Source organism: Mastigoproctus giganteus, chromosome 6 (genome assembly GCF_048544385.1).
Source record: "Mastigoproctus giganteus isolate SK-2022 chromosome 6, ASM4854438v1, whole genome shotgun sequence".
NCBI lineage: Eukaryota > Metazoa > Arthropoda > Arachnida > Uropygi > Thelyphonidae > Mastigoproctus > Mastigoproctus giganteus.
The window spans coordinates 63,866,667-63,887,366 of NC_143580.1; the positions used below are offsets into that span (position 1 = coordinate 63,866,667).

A 20,700-nucleotide genomic window follows, 5' to 3' on the forward strand; every position below is an offset into this window, starting at 1 on the left:
ATTAACATCCCAGCTCTGGAGTATTACACTCAGGGGGAGGGGAAGACTTTAGTGGTAATTGTGCAGACAGGCTGCCAGAACAACTCATGAGTTTTGACAATGGTATACAGGAACTTTTCCAGCATAAATAAGTAAGTTGTTATCCATTGTTCAAAGCAATGTTTAGGCCACATCTTAAGTAGTGCACAGATGTCTGGAGAATCATTTTAGGAAGGATGTACATTTGCTGGAATAGGTGCAGAGAAGGGCATCAAGATTGGTAGATTGGTGAGGGAAACAAAAGGGTGGTCTTACCAAGAAAGCTTTCAGTTCCATAAATTGCAGTGTGTGGAGAGTAGGCACCTGCAGTGTGATCTATTTGAGGTTTTTAAGGCTTTGAATGGATTGAGCAAGCCCAACATTCATGGCATTCTTCCTTTTGCTCAGACTGCACACTTGACTACAAATGATGGCTGCATGTTACATTTGCAGAAATTTGTCCTCAGCCAACAGGATGGTTGATTATTGGAACAAACTTCTATCCATTACTGTAGAAGTGGGTAGTTTCAATAACTTCAGTGAACAACTAGAGAAACTATTGGAATCAATGAACATGTGATATTTGAAGTGGTGTTTTTTTTTTTTTTTTGTGGCTGATGTTTTTTAAGCATTCTTTCTTGCATCATTTATCACTACTGATAATAATATAATGTTGATATGTGCAATAAAAATAACAATAATTATATTAAGCTTCCCATGACTTTTTCTATTAGTAACAGCCAAACTTCTCTTATTTTTCTTACCATGCTTATACATCCTTTCTTAATTCAGTTGGATATCATCTCTCATTTGCAATTATTATTTTAATTACTCACAGAAATTAAATTTAGTATGAAAAGCCATTTGATAAAAGCTATTTCTGTAATTTCTGACTTTTGATTCAACGATTAAGCAGTTTCTGAATTGAAAATGTTCATTAATATATATAAATGCATTTTTAAAAAGTGGATCCATTTTATCTCATTTAGGAATATTACTTGTTACACAGAGAATATATTCTGTAACGTTAATTTAGTGAATCATATTTATCTTAGTAATTAAATAATTTTTTATAGCAAAATGGAGAAACAAGTCTTCATGTAGCAGTAGCCCAAGAAGATGGAACATCACTCCACATTGTAGATTTCTTAGTACAGAACAGGTAAACTGAGCTGTGATTATTCATTGGAGTTTCTTTTCATATGAAAAAACTTCACGAAAATTTTAGATTAACATTTAGAATTTTGGAAATACCTAATTCATAGTGATAAAATAAAAAATCAAAATGTAAGCATAAAATCTCCAAATGGAAATATCAGACATTGTAAAATAATTCATATCACCTCGGTGTTATGTTCATAAGATACCCTTTATGTGAAATTCAGTTCCCTACTGTTAGTATTGGAAGATTGATGAAAAGAAGCAAAGATCAAGGAGAATCAGTAAAAAAAAAAAAAGTTAATAAATTTTACCCACTTCATTTGCCCATTTCTCTTAATAATTTGTCAAGCCCTTCTCAAAATTTACCAAAACAATCAATTTCCACAGCAATAGTTGGAAGTTTACTCTACTGATCAGTTAATATCTGATATTGTATTAGATGTTTATGACTGAAGGCAAAATTTTTCCACTTGTATGTGTGTGTCAGTGTGTCATCAGAGAAAAGGCAAAAGTACTAGAACATTTACTTTATTTTAGCCTTTTAAAGTCTTAAAAATTTCAAATCGGCCATCATGCTGATACATAGTTTTCAGAACTCCAGTCTTATTTGGTAAAAATAAACTTTTGTACCCTCAATTAATCTCATTGCTCGTCTCTGCACCCTTTCCAGCAGATCTGTTTCCATCCTAAAATGAGGTTTCCAAACCTGTATGTAATGTTCAAGATGTGACCAAACTGCATTATACAATGCAGTAATCACCTCTTTGTCCCTGCTGGAAAACTTCCTGAATATCAGTGATAATACCCATGAGCTATTCTAGCAGCTTATCTACACTGTTCATAGATCTTAATGTTGGATATTCCATTATCAACTACCTTGGGTTTGGTACTACTAAAATAGTATATTATTTTGTACTGCTGCTGCCCAAATACAATACCTTGCATTTATCATTGTTAGTATACATTGATTACTGTCATTACCCACCCTGGCCACCATTATCAGCACATTTAGACATCAATATAATTAAAAAAATATTAAAAACAATAATTGAACACATTAATAAACTGATACCCCACAGGTCACATTAACCTATGACGATAAGTGGTCATTTATACCACTTTTTTGTATCATGCCACTTAACCATCCCTTTATCCATAATAAAGATATGATATGTACTTTTTAATTGCTACTTTTCTGTTTTACATGTTTTTGTTATGTCAGATGCCTTTCTTTTTCATCTTTAATTGAATTAAAGTTGCTAGCTGTCCTGAAAGTGGTAAAAACAAACTTTTCAAACCAGTGATGGATTTTGTGGCATTTTGGAGGGGATATAAAACGAGCTGTAATTATGAAACAATTTCATTCTGAATTTATATATTTGTAAACACATTATTGCAGTACATTTGGGGAGGGGATTCTATTCCCCTCTGCATCTACTATTGTTTCCAGTTTCCAAAATATCCTTAAGTTTTCTCAAATAAAAATTTTAAAAAATTGAAAAATGGTAATTTATTATTTTTGCTGTTCATAGATCTAGTATCTGTGGCTGATGCACAGGAAGATTATTAATGTGTCAGTAAACTTTGTTTGCATGGAATGGTAACTTGTCTGTACTTCTCAAAATTGACAGCAACAGATGTTTATTGTTATTACTAGAAAATTGATGCAAGGAAACAGGCTTATATAGCAACAGCAAAAAAGGGCTTGACCTCATCTGTCCATCCTATCTAATAGTCTAATTCTTCTTTAAATCTACCCACTTCCACAACACCAGATAGTGACTTGTTCTAACAATCATTTACCCGCTGGCTGAAAGCAAATATTTGCACATCTATCCTTTTTTCAGTTGTCTCAGTTGTCTGAGAAGAAGTTAGAATACCATTATCATTAAGTTTATTAGATCCTGTACTGGATATGACATATTCACTGAACACATTTGTGTGCATATAACTTTTTTTTATGTAGAATACAGTTGTTAATTTTGAATGGATTTTTATAATACATTATACGTATTTTCCTGATAGAAATTGTGCATTAACAATATTTTATGTTTTTATTTTGGTTTTGTTTTCAAAAATAAAACATATTTGACAGGTGCAAAAATAATTATGTATTTTTCATTTTAAAATCAAATAGCCACAAAAGAATATAAGTTTCTGTAAATACAGGGTGTCTCAAAAATATTGGTACAAACGTTTAGGGGAGGTAGGTAATATCTAAAGGAATGTGAATCACATAGGAACCCATAACTGAAAACTTCACCGTAAGTCGGTACACAGCACTGTTCATCAGTTCACGAGAGGGAAAATTTCTGGTTTACTCATTCAAGCAGTAGTCTCCGCACGAAGAGCATACATCGATATACGAACTGTGAGCTGGCAGACATGCACCTAGTGTATGGATTAGCAGAGGGCCCACACGGTGTGTGCCCCCATGCAGCACAACATCACCTCGCAATAAATGTATGGGCAGGTATGGTCGGTAACTCCTTAGTCGGCCCATACCTGTTACCATCCCACATGAACTCCACTAAATATCGGATCTTTCTTGAACAAGTTCTACCAGGGTTACTTGACGATGTTCCAGCAAATGTGAGGCGCAACATTTGGTTTCAACATGATGGGATGCCTGCCCATTATGGAAGGTGTGTTCGTGACCATTTGAACAGACGTTTTGGGCGTCGATGGATTGGCTGTGGTGGATCTGTTGCCTGGTCCCCACGCTCACCTGATTTTTCGAGCCTTGATTTCTCTCTGTGGGAGACCCTCAAATCTATCGCGTATGAATCGCCTGTGGAGACGGAAATGGATCTCGTAGTGAGACTCGTCTGCGATGCTGCTACTGTCAAAGAAACTCCAGGTGTGTTCGACCGTGTCTGCCAATCCATGCTGCGTCAGTGTCACGCATGAATCGCGTCTCGTGGTGGAACCTTCGAGCATCTGTTGTAACATCATGAAATGCATCCATCTCATACTCCATTGTTAATATTATGTCAAATAAATGTTTGCCACTAATTACTGTCTTGTGTCATTTCTGCTTCTTGTGCCTCTGCTACTACTTTCCCGTGACGTTTCCAGTTATGGGTTCCTATGCGATTCACATTCCTTTAGATGTTACCTACTGCCCCTAAACGTTTGTACCAATATTTTTGAGACACCCTGTATATTGCAAGATAAAAACTTTTCCACGACTGAAAAAGCTTGACAAACACTGCAATAAGATAATCACCTCTTTGCTGTGCTGGAAAAGTTATTGTATATCACAACAGAACCCCATGAGCTGTTCTGGTAACCTGTCTGTACTACTCAGGGAACTTTTGTGCCGTACTGTACAATTACCTCAATGTCTCTTTCATTAACCACCACCTGGTGTAAAGTGTATTTGTGTCAAATGGCGCCAGGGGTTTCTCCGATCTCCACATAATATACATTGTCATGTGAAACAGAACGCTGTTGACGCCAGAGATTTAAAAGTGTGTGGATATTGTATGTGTGTGGTGTCGTGTACCATTGTTCATCTGGTCATTTAGCCATTGGATCCCAATTAAGACCTAGCATTGCCCCCACTTGGCCCCATGGAGGCAGACCGGGTACACCAGTATTATAGTTATTTACTCTGGTATGCCCTGCCACCTAATTTCCTGAGATTTCAGTGGCTAGGGCTTATGTTAAAAAAAAAAAAAAAAAAACTGGGTAGATGCTAGAAGTTTAGATAAGGCCAAGATGGGTTTTAAATCGAGGTTAGGTTAATTTTTGACATTGGAGTTTAGAAGCTTGCAGTCGGGATGTTCACGATAAAGGTAGAGTGGGGGGAGACTAAAGATTGGGGTAAACAGATAGAAGTATGGGGACAAAACAGAAGGCGATCCCAGGAGTGTCAGTGGGGCAAACCCCACCAGGGAAGAAGGGGAGGGGAGGAGACAGAGGACCACCTCTTCCCCCTGCCTATTGAAGGGGTTTTAAAAGTGAACTGGGCACCCTTGCCCAGTTCAGAATGCCAGACAGCGTGCTACAGCAGAGCTGCTGTGATCATGTCCAGTCATTGCATCACACATGGGAGAGATTGTTGTCTAGTAGAGTCTGCATAGATGGCGATGGGTCGTCTATCCTCTGCTATGGAGGTTCAATGCAGGGATAGAGGTCCCACCATAATGGTCATAATCTGGTCCAGTTTGGATGCTCAGTTGTGTGTAGGGAGCTCTGGGCTAACGGCACATATCATTAATTGCAATTTGTGTTCTTCTTCTTGCAAATAAGTCTTGTGTAAATTTAGTGAGTGCACTATACTCATCGAAACTGTCCTAGAGATGGTGTTCCTGGTCCTGAGGTAAGTAAGTTAGTCTAGTGATTAGGATTCCACATAGGTCATCGCACAGTGGGAATTGGTGCATCAAATGTTGCCAGCTCTCACGTTCCCTGCATGGACAGTGTGAATCCTCCAGGAGCCAAAAGGCTGCAAGTTTTTCATTGAAAGGTCCATGACCCGTCAGGAGATAAGTGGCGTGCAGTCCTGTGTGGAGCCAAGCCAGTGATTTAGAGTAAATTTTGTGTATGTCCGGAATAAATTTCCTTGTCACTTCTCTTTTGGTGGTGTTTGTCCAGCGGGTTTGCCATTCTTGTTTCAGATGCCCAATAATTGGGTCTTTTTGGTCTTTCTATCATTTGTAGGTTTGATGGTGTACCCCATGAATGTGACGGGCATCCCTTTAGATAGGTAGTATGACAGGCCACACCTGACAATCTCCAGGTCCAGTGGGAGAACCCCTGCCATCACCCGGAGCATCTGCGTACTGACTGTCCTGCATGCGAAGGATTGATCTCTGATTGAATCAAGGATTCTTTTATTTACAGCCATGGCTGTCTTGTGGAACCAGATTGGAGCAGCATATGAGACTGCTGGTATAAATGTAGCCTTATAGTAGAGAGAGAGAGAGTTCCATTTTTCAGGCCCCAGTTGCGTCTTTAACACGGCCGACCAGTGCAGAGTAGATTCTAATTTTTATTCTTAGTTGCTTGAGGTGATGTTGGAAGGAGAGATTGTCACCTAGATGATTTCACCTAGGTGTCATCCCTTGTCACCTAGACAAGAGATGACACCTAGATATTTCATTTGGGTGTTAAGCTTTATCGTTGTTCCTTTTATTTTAATTTGCACAGATCTGATATTTAACACTCCTTTTAGAAGGATCGACGTTGTTTTTGTCAGTTCAATTTGTATGCAGTTTTCTTCCACCCATTGTTGTAGGATCTCTAGAGCATGGTTTGCCTGTATCTCCAGTTGGACCCTGGAGTCTACCGCCACCATCAGTGCAAGGTCATCTGCAAAGGCTTGACACTTTACTTCCCCAATTTGGTGTCAAGGAAGTCGTCAAAGACTAATTCCAAAGCAGGGGGCCGACAATGAAACCCTGCAGGCATCCTCTGTGGATATTTCTTGTTATTCTTTGGAAGGGCTCTATGACTTCAGTTCTTTGTTGGGACAGGTATGCTTTGATAGTATTGTAAAAGTTTATGGGAGCATGCACTTTGTGGAGTCTGCCAAGGATGCTCGGCCACCAGAGGGAGTTGAACGCTCCAGCAAAATCCACAGCGATCACCAGAAAGTATTTATTTTGGTATGCATTGGCAGTATTTATAAGGTTCTTCATGGCTTCGATTGTTGACAGTCCTGGCCTGAAGCCGTATTGGTTTGCTGCAGAGTAGTACTGTTGAATCAACTTGTACAAAAGTCTTTCGTAGAGCTTGCTGAAGACTGACAGCAAAGCAATGGGCTGATAGGAGGTTGGCAGAGTTGGGTTCTTGTTAGGATTTTTTAGGATTAATTTAATATTGGCCATTTTCCAGTCCTTGGGTAAGTAGTATTCCTGTTTCAGACAACAGTTATAGAGTCGAAATAGGAGTCCTGGTGTTAAATCCACAGAATACATTAATGATTTCCAGTTCAAGCTTATCCTTGCCTGGGTATTTCCAAGTTTTTATCTGTGCAGCAGCACTCTGAAGCTCTTCCTGGGTACAAGGCTGTTCCTGGTTGTTAGTGGTGTAGTCATCATTTTCTTTATAAAGCCTGTGTTGTGTTTGGGACTGTGGGTAAACCTGTTCCTTGAAGATGGAGTTGAAGACGTTTTCAATCAACGGCTCCCATGATGTTATAAGCAGCCCCTGCAGTGTTCTGGTAGCAGTAAGGACTACTACTCTGGGGAGTTTGTTGCTGGTAACTTTATATATCCCCCTAGGGATCTGTGTTTCCCATGTTGGAGACGAGTTTCATTTGCTTCTTCTGATTGCGTCTATATACAGGTTTCTGGCAGCCTTGTAATGCTGTCTCATTGATTCTACTTCAGCTTCTGGCCAAGAGTGCCGGGCTATTTGAAATTCTTTCCTGCACATGATTACCTCCTTTGCAGTGACTGCAGATTCTGATTCCACCAAGGCACTGCCCCCGGGATGGAATTTTCTTCTTAATTGCTATCTTTCTGGCTTTGGTGACGAGTTCTTTGCTCACATCTGGTGAGCACATCTGGCTTGGCACAACCAGGGTCCTGAGCTGGATGTCATCATTTTTCTCTTGGTGATTCCCTTCTACTTCTCTCTCTCTCTCTCTCTCTCTCTCTCTCTCTCTCTCTCTCTCTCTCTCTCTCTCTCTCTCTCTCTCTCTCTCTCTCTCTCTCTCTCTCTCTCAGGATAATTCAGAATTTTTTTTTTTTTTTTTTTTGGCTGGTGCAGCATAAGCCTTGGGCTTCCTTGCACCATATGGCTAATAATAATTATAATAATCTTTCATTAGAGGAAGTCCAAATCCTCTTCTAGCACCAGGTCCTGCTGTTCAGCATTTACTGCTGTGAGGAGCTTTTCAGCAAACAAATTTCAGTCTGCCTTGTTTAGTGCATATAGGTTGTCCAGTTGTCTTGGGATCGGAGTTCTGGGTAGTGTCCTAGAGATTTTCAGCCTGATGACACGGTGATCAGAGGTTGTCCAGGAGTTTTTCCCCCTACAGTTGGAGATGTTGGCGGCCATGTTGGTGGATGCAAGGGAGATGTCTATCGCTACTTCCCAGAGCGTATTTGCAGAAGGTGGGGAGCTGGTACAACTGGCTGAGTATAGCTAGGGGTGACCCTGCAAGGAAGTTTTCCAAGAAGTGGCCATTATTTGTTCCTCTCCTGTCTTCGGTTGTACTGTGCCAGGCATGCAAGCGACAATTGACATCTGCTCCAACAATGATTTTCTGGTTTGGAAGTATATCCAAGTGGTGTTGAAGGTAGTTTATGGCAAAAGTGATTTCTACCCCTGGTCTACAATATAAGGAGACCACATAGAAGGATCCAGTGGGCGTGATTACATGGGTCGTACATAAGCTGCACAGGTTGTACATAACTGCATCACTTTGGTGGCTGTTATATTAGGATTCCTGATGAGCACCACCACCCAGGGGTGTGTCTTTAGGAAACGTGTGGTCATTCCCAAATGCTTTAAATGCTACGGGTTCGGCCACACATACCACACCTGTGCTCAAATAACAACAACATGCGGCCACTGCTTCAAAAAAGAGCACAACTTTAATAGCTGCCCAAACAAGTCCAAAGAACCTGTCAAATGTACCAGAGTAGGACTCTGGTACATTGAATGGTCTTGTAAGCCAAAGCGTACCCCTTGACCTATTTTGCGTGGGAATATGGCTCTTGGACTATAATTATATTGACATTTTCCTCGTCAGCCACTGCTCTGGCCCACTGTGCATTGTGCTGAAGGATTTTGATGTCCGTGATATTAAAATGTTTTGGCCTAGTTCCCACAATCGGTCCTGCTCTGGTACATACTCTTAACTTTTGTATACGATGGGCACTTAGGATCTCTTATGGAATGATTGCTATTCATTTTCGCTGCCTTGCAGTTTGAGGACCGGTTTTTTGGACTTGTTTGGGTAGCTATTAAAGTTGTGCCCTTTTTTGAAGCAGCGGCTGCATGTTGTTGTTGTTGTTTGAGCACAGGTGTGGTATGTGTGGCCAAACCTGTAGCATTGAAAGCATTTGGGAATGACCACATGTTTCCTGAAGCGGTGACAGCTCCACTTGATGTATATTCTTGTTTGGGTTTTTATCACTTGCCAGGCCTCCAGGGAGAATGCCACATGGCATTTCTGTCTTTAGAACTGGTCACATATTTTGGTATTGCTTACTTTTGCGAGTTTCGGTTGTGGAGCAGATCCCAAAGATTCCTTCTGTAGATCTCCTCTGTTAGTTGTTTTTGGGGAGGGGGGGTTAATATCATTTCCAATGTCAAAAATAATGGCAATTGGCCCGCTTCCCTTCAGTTAAGCCTAAAGTCACAATTTTAGGATTCCTTATTATTCCTTGTATTTCTTCTCTCGTTTCAGTTTCTATCGCTATTAGCGTATTTCTTATCTTCATTATTGACTTGATTTGTGTTGTCTTGAAGTAGTCTTTCATTGATTCCATTATTTTACTTTCAATTTCCTCACTGATGGTTGCTGTTATTTTGGCCTAGAATTTACTCTGATTTGGTTTTAGGATGAACACATTTGGCTGCTGGATAGGTGGTTTCTTTTTTGATTGTGCTAAAAAACAAAAGCTTAGCTTTCGTCTTTACTTGTTGAAGGTGTTCTAGTAAAAAAGGCCTACGTGCTCTGGATTCATTACGAAAATTTTATTTTGTTTCTCAAAGCAAACTAAACTAGAATTACAATTAATAAGCTTTCGGCTGGGAGGCAGCCTTCTTCAGATTGAATACGTGAATGGCAGTTGGAATAGGGATGTGCACTGCCAGAATGGTGCGTGAGGCGCGTGGTTAATTGTATGTTGATGTATGTGGCTGTGACATATGGTGGTGACGTGGCCAGCGTTTGTCTATGGATAGAATTACTGCCTATGTGATGGGGTTAACTTGGCAACCACTGTTCCTGTTCAAAGAGGCATCAGAGCATTTTATATTTAACGATTCCAACCAGGTGCGCTTTAGGTAATGGTGGGACCTGTCCACAACCACGACATTGCGGTGTGGGTCGATGTCGTGGCGGGTTGTCCAGACATGCTCGGTGATAGCTGAGTGTTCTACATCTGCCAAACGGATCGCCCTTTTATGTTCTGAGAGACGTTTCTCGAGTCGACGTCCAGTCTCTCCAAAGTAGCAGCTGGTGCAGTCACGGCAAGAGATGCGATAGACCAAACCGCTCTGTAGAAGAGTGGGGACGGGTGTTTTTACGTTGGAGATAAGAGAACGCAGTTTCTTGCCTGGGAGTTGGATGCATTTTATCCCATATGATTTTAGGATTCTACCGATCTGTTGTGACAGGTTGGGGTAGAATGGGATAAATGCCCTCGTGGATGACTCATCACTGTTGGCGTTGCTGTTGGTCGTCACGTTGTCGCATGCCTGTAGATCACACCTGTCAAGGACGTCGATGGGATAGCCACACTTCGTAAGGACTACTTTGACTCTGGTGATCTCTTTGCGTCTCATCTGCGGAGCTGGAGTGTGTCCAGGCGCGAGTTAGCAAGGTTCGGGCAGTGGAGAGGAGGTGGCCCCGCGTGTATGCTGACCGGAAGTTGGTAAATTGGCCAGCACACATAGGTTTGCGATAAACTGTCATCTTCAAGCATGTGGTTTCGTGCCAGACAAGTGTATCTAGGTATGGTATAGAGTTGTTCGACTCCAGCTCAATCGTAAACTTTATGAAGGGCGATAGTGAGTTGAGGTGGGTTAGGAGTCGTTGACCTGAGTCTCTAGGGATGACAACGAACACATCGTCTACATAGCGACACCAAAAGGCGATGGGATCTGGCGCGTGTGTAAACGCACGTCCCTTTGGAAATGTCATTTCCTGATGACATTTCCGCTGCCCTCAGACTGTGCTTAACAGGGGGTGCAATCATGTTTAACGACTCAATCTACCAGCAGATACATGGCACAGCCATGGGTTCTCCTGTCAGCTCTGTCACAGCAAACATCATGATGGAGGAGTTAGAGGGACGTGCATTTACACACGCGCCAGATCACATTGCCTTTTGGTGTCGCTATGTAGACGATGTGTTCGTTGTCATCCCTAGAGACTCAGGTCAACGACTCCTAACCCACCTCAACTCACTATCGCCCTTCATAAAGTTTGAGCAAACTTCATAAATTTTGCTCAAAACATCAAAGGCAGATATTGTTGGGATATCAGAGACGTGGTGTGACATAGATATAAGGAATGCAGAACTGGAATTTGGGGAGTACAATGTGTACAGAAAGGAAAGACAAGATAGGAAGGGAGGAGGGATTATGCTATTAGTTAAGAAACACAAAATACAAGGAAGTGAAGCCAGTCGACATCGCTGGACAATGCAGTGTTGAGTCAGTTTGCTGTGACATAAGCATTGGAAGATCAAAATTGAGAGTAGCAGTGTGCTATAGGCATAATGACTCTGATGAGTGTAATAAGAAACTGTACAAAGAAATAGTGGGTCAGTAAATCAGAGAGTCTTATAATGGGGGGATTTAAATTTCCAAGATATTGACTGGAATTTGTGGGTTGGTCACTCACACACTAGCAAGGCTTTTGTGGATTTATTGGATGATTGTTTTCTACATCAGCATGTTCGGGAGGCAACTAGAGAGAGTAATACTCTTGATCTGATTATCAGTAGTGATTCTTCATGTATCACGAATCTGCAGATAAATGAACCACTAGGTGGCAGTGATCACAGTGTGCTGAAGTGGGATTTACCCAAAGATGTAACTACCATCAGGGGTAAAGGAAAGGGTTTTTGCTTTCGTAAAGGCGACTATGATGGTAGTGGGACCAACTGATGATGTTACAAACAGCAAATTCAAAATGGGAAGTATTCAAAGAATTAATCTTGGAAGCTACTAGGCTTTTCATACCAACTAAGAAATATTGTTCATGGTTTAGGCCTAAATGGATGTCAGATGAACTGAGACATATGGCAGAGAAGAAAAATGCATGTAATAAATTAATGTTTGTCATGGAAGCCTATGATAGATATAAGCTTGTCTGTAACCAAGTCACAAAGGAGATTATGCAAGCAAAGGCAGATTATGAGAAATCCTTGGCAAAGGATGCAAAGAAAAACAGAAAAGATTTCTTTACCTATGTAAACTCTAGAAGGAAAGGGATGAATCAAATTGGTCCACTGGATATTGATGGTTCAACAGTTGATGATCCTGCTCAGGTGGCTAACAAACTAAATGAGTATTTTGCATCTACATTCACACATGAGGAGTTATTCAGGAAGGGGAATGCCAGAGGTGAAGTAAACTCTGGTAGTGAGCTAGATGATTTTGTAATAACTGAAAGGAAAGCGGAGGAGAAATTGTTGAGGATAAACATAAAAAAGGCACCTGGGGTGGATGGGATCTATGCAGTTATATTAAAGGAGGCAGCAAAGGAAGTATGCAAACACTTAGCCATAATTATGAGAGCTTCTTTGGACTCAGGGGAGGTACCCATAGACTGAAGATATGCAAATGTGACCCCAATTCACAATGGAGGATCAAAGGCTGATACAAGTAATTATAGACCTGTGAGTTTAACTTCTGTTCCAGGAAAATTAATGGAGGCACTGGTTAAAGAAGCACTGTAGGATCATCTAGACAAGACTTCAGTTATAGCTCGGACGCAGCATGGTTTTGTTAAGGGAAAGTCTTGCCTGACCAATTTGATTGGATACTCTGATGCAGTCACAAAAGAACTGGATGCAGGGAATAACTTTGATATTATATATTTGGATCTTAGAAAGGCTTTTGATTCTGTTGCACATGGAAGACTGCTGCACAAATTGGAGCAGTGTGGTATTGGAACCAAATTGCTGTTATGGATAAATGGATGGTTGAGGGGGATAAGACAGATAGTGGTAATCAATGGACACTGCTCATTGTGGACTAATGTTATTAGTGGAGTCCCTCAGGGTTCAATGTTGGGTCCAATGTTGTTTTCTGTATTTATAAATGATATTGGTGATGGTATATTAAGCTTAATGTCCAAGTTTGCAGACGATACAAAGGTTGGCAGGGTTGTTAAGGACACTACTGACGCTGTGCGGCTGCAACAGGATCTGGAAAGGTTGAGCAGATGGGCTGAGAGGTGGCAAATGAAGTTTAACATTGACAAATGTAAAGTACTACATATGGGGAAACAGTAACCCCAGAGAAACGTATAAACTCTGTGTTACTACACTGACAGTGGTAGAGAATGAAAAGGGCCTGAGCATATTTGCGCAGGCAGATATGAAGTTTTCTGAGCAATGCAGGCGGTCTGCTAGAGTAGCTCATGGTGTCTTGTTAATGATATAGTGGAATTTTTCTAGCAGGGATAAGGAGGCGATTATTCCCTTGTATAAGGCAATGGTCAGGGCACACCTTGAGTACTGTATACAGGTCTGGAGGTCTCATTTCTAGAAGGATGCAGAGCGAGTACAGAGAAGGGCAACAAGATTAGTGAATGGAACAATGGGTTGCTCTTACGAAGAAAGGCTTAAGTTTTGCAAATTACAGTGTCTGCAGACTAGGCACCAGCGATGTAATCTGATAGAGGTGTATAAAGCCTTGAATGGTTTTAGCATGCTCAATGCCGATGGGATTCTTCCTGTTGCTCAGAATAATCACCTGAGAGGGCATAAATTCAAATTGAGGAAAGGCAGATGTAGGATAGATGTGCAGAAATTTGCCTTTAGCCAGCAGGCTAAAGGCAAATTCCACCAACCAGCGGGTTGGTGGAACAGACTTCCATAACTTGTTGTGGAAGTTGATAGCCTAAATAAATTTAAGGCTCAGCTGGACAGGTATTTCAAACAAATGGAGGGGTGAAATGGTAGTGTTTTTTTGTTTTTTTTTGGCTGATGCTGCATAAGCTTGCTTTCTTGCATCATATGCCTCTACTAATGCTAATGTTAATTATCACATGCTAGTGACAAGACCAGTGGCAGCATTCAGAACTTGGATGTACCAGGAAGATGGGGTGCTATTTGTAGCCACCCTCCTAGAGGGATTTGAACAAAATAAAATATTAAGAAGTCATTTTCTTTGTGTCAAAAACAGTGCTGTGGGCCTAACCCCACTCCCCAAGAAAAATCTTGAATGCTTACCAGATTCAGATAAATGATTGTGTTATGCAAGAGGAAATTTTGGGCCAAAGTAGTGGAGTTTATAATCAGAACTATTTCTATAAAGAGGTTTTAAAATAAGTTTTATCCCTTTTTGTCTAAAACACAGATTAAGAAGTTTTAAAATGTTTTATCCCTGTGTGTTTGAAAGACATGCAAAGAGGTTTTAAAATATGCAGGTTTGTTCTTTGCTTTAGAAACATTGACTCAGAGCTACTTCTTAAAATAATTAAATAATAGCACTATAAAAATGTTTCCCTTGTTGAAATAAATATTTAGCCAAAGTGAACATAACGCAATCTTTGCATCATTCTGTACATATAAACAATTGGAAGTTGGATTAATTTATAAACATGACATTTAAATTAGCTGTCAACTAAAATTTTAAAAGATCTGATTGTAGTTTAGAGTACTGCATTTGAGAAAATTATAACCAAGTTTATTTAACAGTTCCAGTTTAGATAAACAGACAAAAGATGGATGTACCACTTTACATATTTGTGCAATGCACAATCAGATGGAGTGTATGAAGCTGCTCCTTCGTAGTGGAGCTAATCCTCAAATAGAAAACAGAGAGGGGAAGACCCCCTTGGATATTGCTCGTGAAAAAAATTTTTTCACTTGCATAGAACTGGTGAGTGGTTAATGATTTTCTGCACTTTATAGACACACAAAGTAATAAAGAAATAAGAAAGGGCAAGAGAAAAGATAGAAAAAAAAAAAAAAAAAGACGAGTATAAATGATTTATAGGTAGAAGAGAGAAAAATAAAGGAGAAGAGAAAAAAATATATCTATATATATTTTTTACACAAAAATATATACAGAATTAGACAAATCAAGAAGAAATAATTTTGCCGTAAGACTAACAACCCTAGTGTCTGTGTCAGGTGGCAACCACCAAGATTGCAAGTAAAAATGGCTTATATCTATTTCTGATCTAAAATACATACCAATAAAGGTATAGACAAGGCACAAGTAGAAAATGAAATTTAGTAAAACTTTTGGCGAAAACTTAAATTTAGTGTAAATTTTGGTTAAGAATTAATGTAAACTGAAATAAGCAGGTGTAGAAAAAAAGGTTGCCAGTTGTGTCAACTGCATGCCATCTACATAAATCCTGCCTCCTTTTTTCTACACCTGCTTATTTCAGTTTCCATTAATTCTTAGCCAAAATTTACACTAAATTTAATTTTTCACCAAATTTTTACTAAATTTAATTTTTCACCCAATTTTTACTAAATTTAATTTTCTTCTTATGCCTATATTTCATTTATTTTACATCATAAATAGAGACAGATTATTGTCATTTTTACCTGCATGTATTTGATGCCTGACAGACCCCAGGGTTGTGAGTTTAATGCAATATTCTTTTTTTTTTTTTTGATTCTTTTCAATTCTGTATATATTTTTGTGTGTGTATATATATATATATATATATATATATATATATATATATTTTTTTTTTTTTTTTTTTTTTTTTCTCTCCTCATTTCTATTTTTATCTTTTCTACCTATAAACTTTTTATATCCATATTATCTTTTATCACCCCTTATTTATTTCCTTATTACTTTATTTTCCTTGCATTGCTGGTGTATGGCTTATGCTTCCTTAGATTGCTTTTGTTGCTTACTTTCTTGCTTTCTTTTCCTTTTATTTATATTTTTTTACCTATTTTATTACTTATTTTTCCTCTTTAATATAAAAATATATAAGAGAAAAAGAAGTAAGAAAATATATATGTTGAACAGAATAACAATAAAGTGGAAATAAGAAGACGGAAAAAAGAGGAAGTAGTCTAGTGTAGTCAAAAGCTAAACCAATGCAAAGTAAGGACAATAAAGTGGGAAAAAAATGAGGCAGATAGAGTGATAGAAGGTAAAAAAAAAGTATAATAAATGATAAATAATTACATATTTGATAAAATAAGGATGTTGCCACAAATCTTACAAAACCAGCCTCCTGTTAGGTGTCAATGGCCATGATTGCAAGCAAAATTGCAAAGTGCATCTTCATTTTTGATGTTAACCACAAGCCAAAGGGTAAAAAGCATGAACATAAATAGAAATGAAAATAAAATTTATTGTTAATAAAATATAAATTTTTTACTGGAATAAATGAAAATGAAAATAAAATTTTGCAAGCAAAATAAAAATTTTTTTACAAGGATTAAATGGGTTTTTTTTTGGAAATGGCTTGTGAATTTCATTAGAATGCATTTTTCAGTTTCGATTTTGTCTTGTCCTATGTACAGTCATGTTTCCACCTTTTCCTCGCTTTTCTCTACAGTGTAAGTTGGCGCCTCCGTAGCCAGGTGGGAAGGAGCAGCAGTGCGTAGCACACGCTTCTTGATTAGACCGGGGTTCGAGCCCGTCACCACCAAATACAGAGGATGCGGAAAGGTCAGGGAATGACCACCGCATATCCCGGAGCAATATGGCCTTAGTTGCTAATGCTCCTAAAAACCAATAACAAACAAACAGTGTAAGTTAGTATTTCTAGGGCTGCTTGCCTTTACCTTTACTCAGATTAGACATAATAATTATATGTTTCTAGAAATTTTCTTGTCGATTTCAATTTCTCGTTTTCAGTTTCAGTTTTTAATTTCTTGAATTAGTAGTGTCAACAGTAAAGTTCATAAGCCGTTTTCAAAAAGAACTCCCCTTTAATCTTTGTAAAAAAAAATTTTATTTTGCTCAAAAAATATTTTATTTTCGTCTTCATTTATTTCAGTAACAAATTTGTATTTTGGTAACAATAGGCCCTTGAGTTTGTCACAGACATTCTCTCAGATATGCCAGACAAGCTGTACTTGCTACCTGGGAGTCTAAAACGCTGATGGAACTGATATTCAGGTGACACTCAAGTCAAGTGGACCCAATTTCTGCAAAGTCCGGACGATCTGTGACAGCCAAATCCTCTGTTCGCACCTTCACGATGGTGGGACTGTTAGTAATCCTGGGTATAACCTCCATGCACACAACGTAATCCTGGGTATAACCTCCATGCAAACAACGTAAGCAGGGCTCGAAGTGTGGAGCCCACACCACATGGAGAAATGCCGCCCCTCTGTGTTATCAGGCAGTACTAGGTGGTAAATGACTCTCATCAACCGGTGCAATACCACCACTTTGCTTATTGGAGGCTTGAAGTGGTGGAACCCATATTTAGTCTCTAGAGCTAAGTTCCGGTCAACACTTCCCCATCTCTTCCATTGTGCAGTATGATTGATGACTTTTGAGGTTATGATGAACATCGTGGTGAGATCCAATCTTTCTTAAATTTTGAGGGTACAGCTCTAAAACGGTGTTTACAGGCTGGCCGCTAGTTAGTACACCGGACCGAACCTATTGGTAACTGTCTAGGAGGCTTCCGGATCAGCTAGTGTATAATCTTGCTACCTCTGTTCTGCCAGATAGTGACTGGAGAGAGTCCAAGTAGTGTGTATGCGGGGAACATTGTCGAGGCCACGTTATGTCAAGGATCTGGGTATATTCTTACCATGTGTATGCCATATCCAAAAATTTAATTACTTCATACAGCATGTCCCACACTCTTTTTCTTACTATTGAATACACCATGAATTGTCAAACTAATAGAGTAAGCTTATCTGCGAAAAGATCTAAACCTCCCAAACACTTCCTAATTCATTTCACAAATATACGTGGTCTCAATTCTAATCTCAGCGATTTCCATTTCCACATGCAGTCTGCCAAACCCAATGTACTTTTTCTGACAGAATCTCAGTTATCGGTTGATTCAACTACTGCTCATCTCAGTTGCTAAAATTATTCACTGTATGATTCCTTTTGTCTCAAAAGTGGTACTTGTGCATAAGTCCGTTCCGATATTCACTGCCAGAGACTTGGTAATTTGGAATCTTCTCTTTTCGATTTTCTCTGGCTTAAAATCTTTCTACCTCATTGTGTCAAATTCATCTGTTGTCTGTACCATTCTCCCAACTCCATTAATCACTTGGAGCTCTTTGACTTCCTCTCTTTGCAACTTGACTTTCTTCAGTCCAACTTTCCTAGGAATGAGGTAATTTTTCTTGGTGATTTTAATGTTCACAACTCCAGCTGGTTTCTGTTTTCTAGTCACACCGACCCAGCTGGTTGAGATGCTGGGCTTTTCCAATTACTAATGACCTTTCACAGATTGTTCATTTATCTACAAGAATACCGGACAATCCTAACCATACAGCCAACGCACTTGATCTTTTTCTTACTAAAAACCCTTCTGAGTACATGGTCAAAGTGAAAGTTCCTTTAGGCACCTCAGATCACAACTTGGTGATTATCTCTTCTCCAATAAACCTTTATCTGATGGCTATTCCCAACCTCGTATTGTATGGCATTACAAGAATGCAAAATGGGATGACCTGTGAGATTTCTTTTCTTCTTTTCCTTGGTCAGATTACTGTTTCAAAACTTCTGATGTCATTGTTTGCTCAGATCGTGTCAGTGAAATTATTCTTGCAGGAATTGAATCCCCACACTCCACTTTAAAATCTCATTTTTTATCTAAACCTTTGTTTTCCAATATATGTGCTAAGGCCGTTCAACAGAAGAACAGTACAAAACTTGCTTCTTTCCTTAATGGTAGCCGAGCATTCTGGTCTCTTGCCAAAGCTATTGGGCACAACTTTTGCCCATCTCTGCTCCCACCTCTGTTCAAATGAGATGGTTCTGTTGTCACTTCAGCCAAGGATAAAGCTGACATGCTAGCATTCCATTTTTCTTCCAACTCATGTTTTAATGATCTTGGTAAAACACCTCCCACCATTCCCAACGCACTCTACTCAATGCCCCTTGTGGTTTTCCGTCAAAAGCATGTCAGAAGGATTTTGAGGGATGTTGATGGTAAGAAAGCTCCAGGTCCCGATGGTATTTCTCCACTTGTTTTCAAAACCTGTGCTACTGAACTTACTCCTGTTCTTTGCCGCCTTTGAAAAAGGTTGCAAAAAACAGTTTTTTCTTATTCCTTCTTTTTTCTTATTCCAAAAGTGTTTTCCTTCTGTTGGAAATTTGCTCATATCCAGCCAGTTCCTAAAAGGGTGACAAATCGCTCCTATCCAATTATTGTCCCATTGCAATTACTTCTACTCTTTCTAAAGTAATGGAGAAATCAATTAACTGCCAACTCTTAAACCTAGAAACCCTCCATCCTTGGCACACGATAGCCTTAGTTGCTGATGCGCCATTAAACTTCCAATAACCAACCTTCCGTCTGATCAGCGATCGCTCGTAAGGATTCTGGCAGTGTCGATCCACTGGTGATATTCTGGCTTATGTTACCCATTTAAGGACTAATTCAATGGAAAAGTTCGGTGAAACACAAGCAGTTGCTCTGGACATCTCAAAAGCTTTCGATCATGTTTGGCATGAAGGTCTTCTAAACAAGCTTCCATCTTATAGTTAGCCAGTTTTGTCTCTGATCGCTCACTGAGGGTGATGGTAGATGGCTCTGTCTTCTTACTTCTCCACTAATGCAGGTGTCCGCCAAAGTTCAGTTCTTTTCCCCCACTCTTTTCCTCTTGAATATTAATGATTTTCTTCCATTGACTTGAAATCCTCTCTATAGTCTTGCAGATGAAAGCACATTGCATTCCACTTTCCATTTTGAGAAACCTTGTCCTGCTCAATCAGCTTCAAGTTCTCGAAAATCTGCTACCAATTCCTTAAATGCCAATCTCCAGGTAATTCTCCAGTAGGGCAAAGACAACTTAGTTGATTTCAATCCTTCTAAAACTCAGTCTTGTCTTATATCTTGCAAAAAGGATTCTCCTATGCTTATCTTTGGTGACACTCCGATTTCGAGGAAAAATTATATATCTCTTTTGGGGATTACTCTGACTTCTAATCTCTCTTGGCACAAGCACATTACAAATATTGCTTCCTCTGCGTCTAAAAAACTTGGTTTTCTCTTTCGCTCTCAGCAAAAGTGAATACCAAATTCTTCCAAACAGCTGTTCACTCTTTATAAATCGCAAATCCGTCCTACCATGGAATATTGTTCCAACATCTGAGGTGGCGACCCAAAAATCTCTCTCAGGCTCCTTGATTCTCTTCAGAAGACGGCAGTTAGGTTAATTAATGATTCATCTCTAACAGAGTCCCTCCATTCACTGTTTCATAGATGTACTGTTTCTGCTGCATGCCTTTTCTACAGATATTTCCATGGGCCCTGTTCTTCTGAGTTGACTTTTATAATTCCCGCTGTCTCTTTCAAAACAGTCCGATCTTGTGCTGCCACCACCAACATCCATTTACTGTCCAACTTCAAACTCACAGAACCAACTTTTCATCTTTCTCGTATATTCATTCAACTGCTGTTTTCCGGAACAACCTTCCTTCATACATATTTCCTGAAAATTACTGTCTACAGAAGTTCAAGTCCAATGTCAA

General features: G+C 39.4%; 1 protein-coding gene across 3 annotated transcripts in view; it reads left to right on the forward strand.

The window, feature by feature from the left end:
• The window catches only part of Asap (ArfGAP domain of ASAP), a 673,774-nt gene that overhangs the window by 336,177 nt on the left and 316,897 nt on the right, over positions 1-20,700 (forward strand). For all 3 annotated transcript variants that reach the window (XM_090375988.1, XM_090375990.1, XM_090375989.1), the window contains exons 19-20: positions 1,095-1,180; positions 14,745-14,928. In XM_090375988.1, the coding sequence (XP_090232114.1) occupies positions 1,095-1,180; positions 14,745-14,928 (270 nt within the window). The remainder of the gene's footprint in view (positions 1-1,094; positions 1,181-14,744; positions 14,929-20,700) is intronic.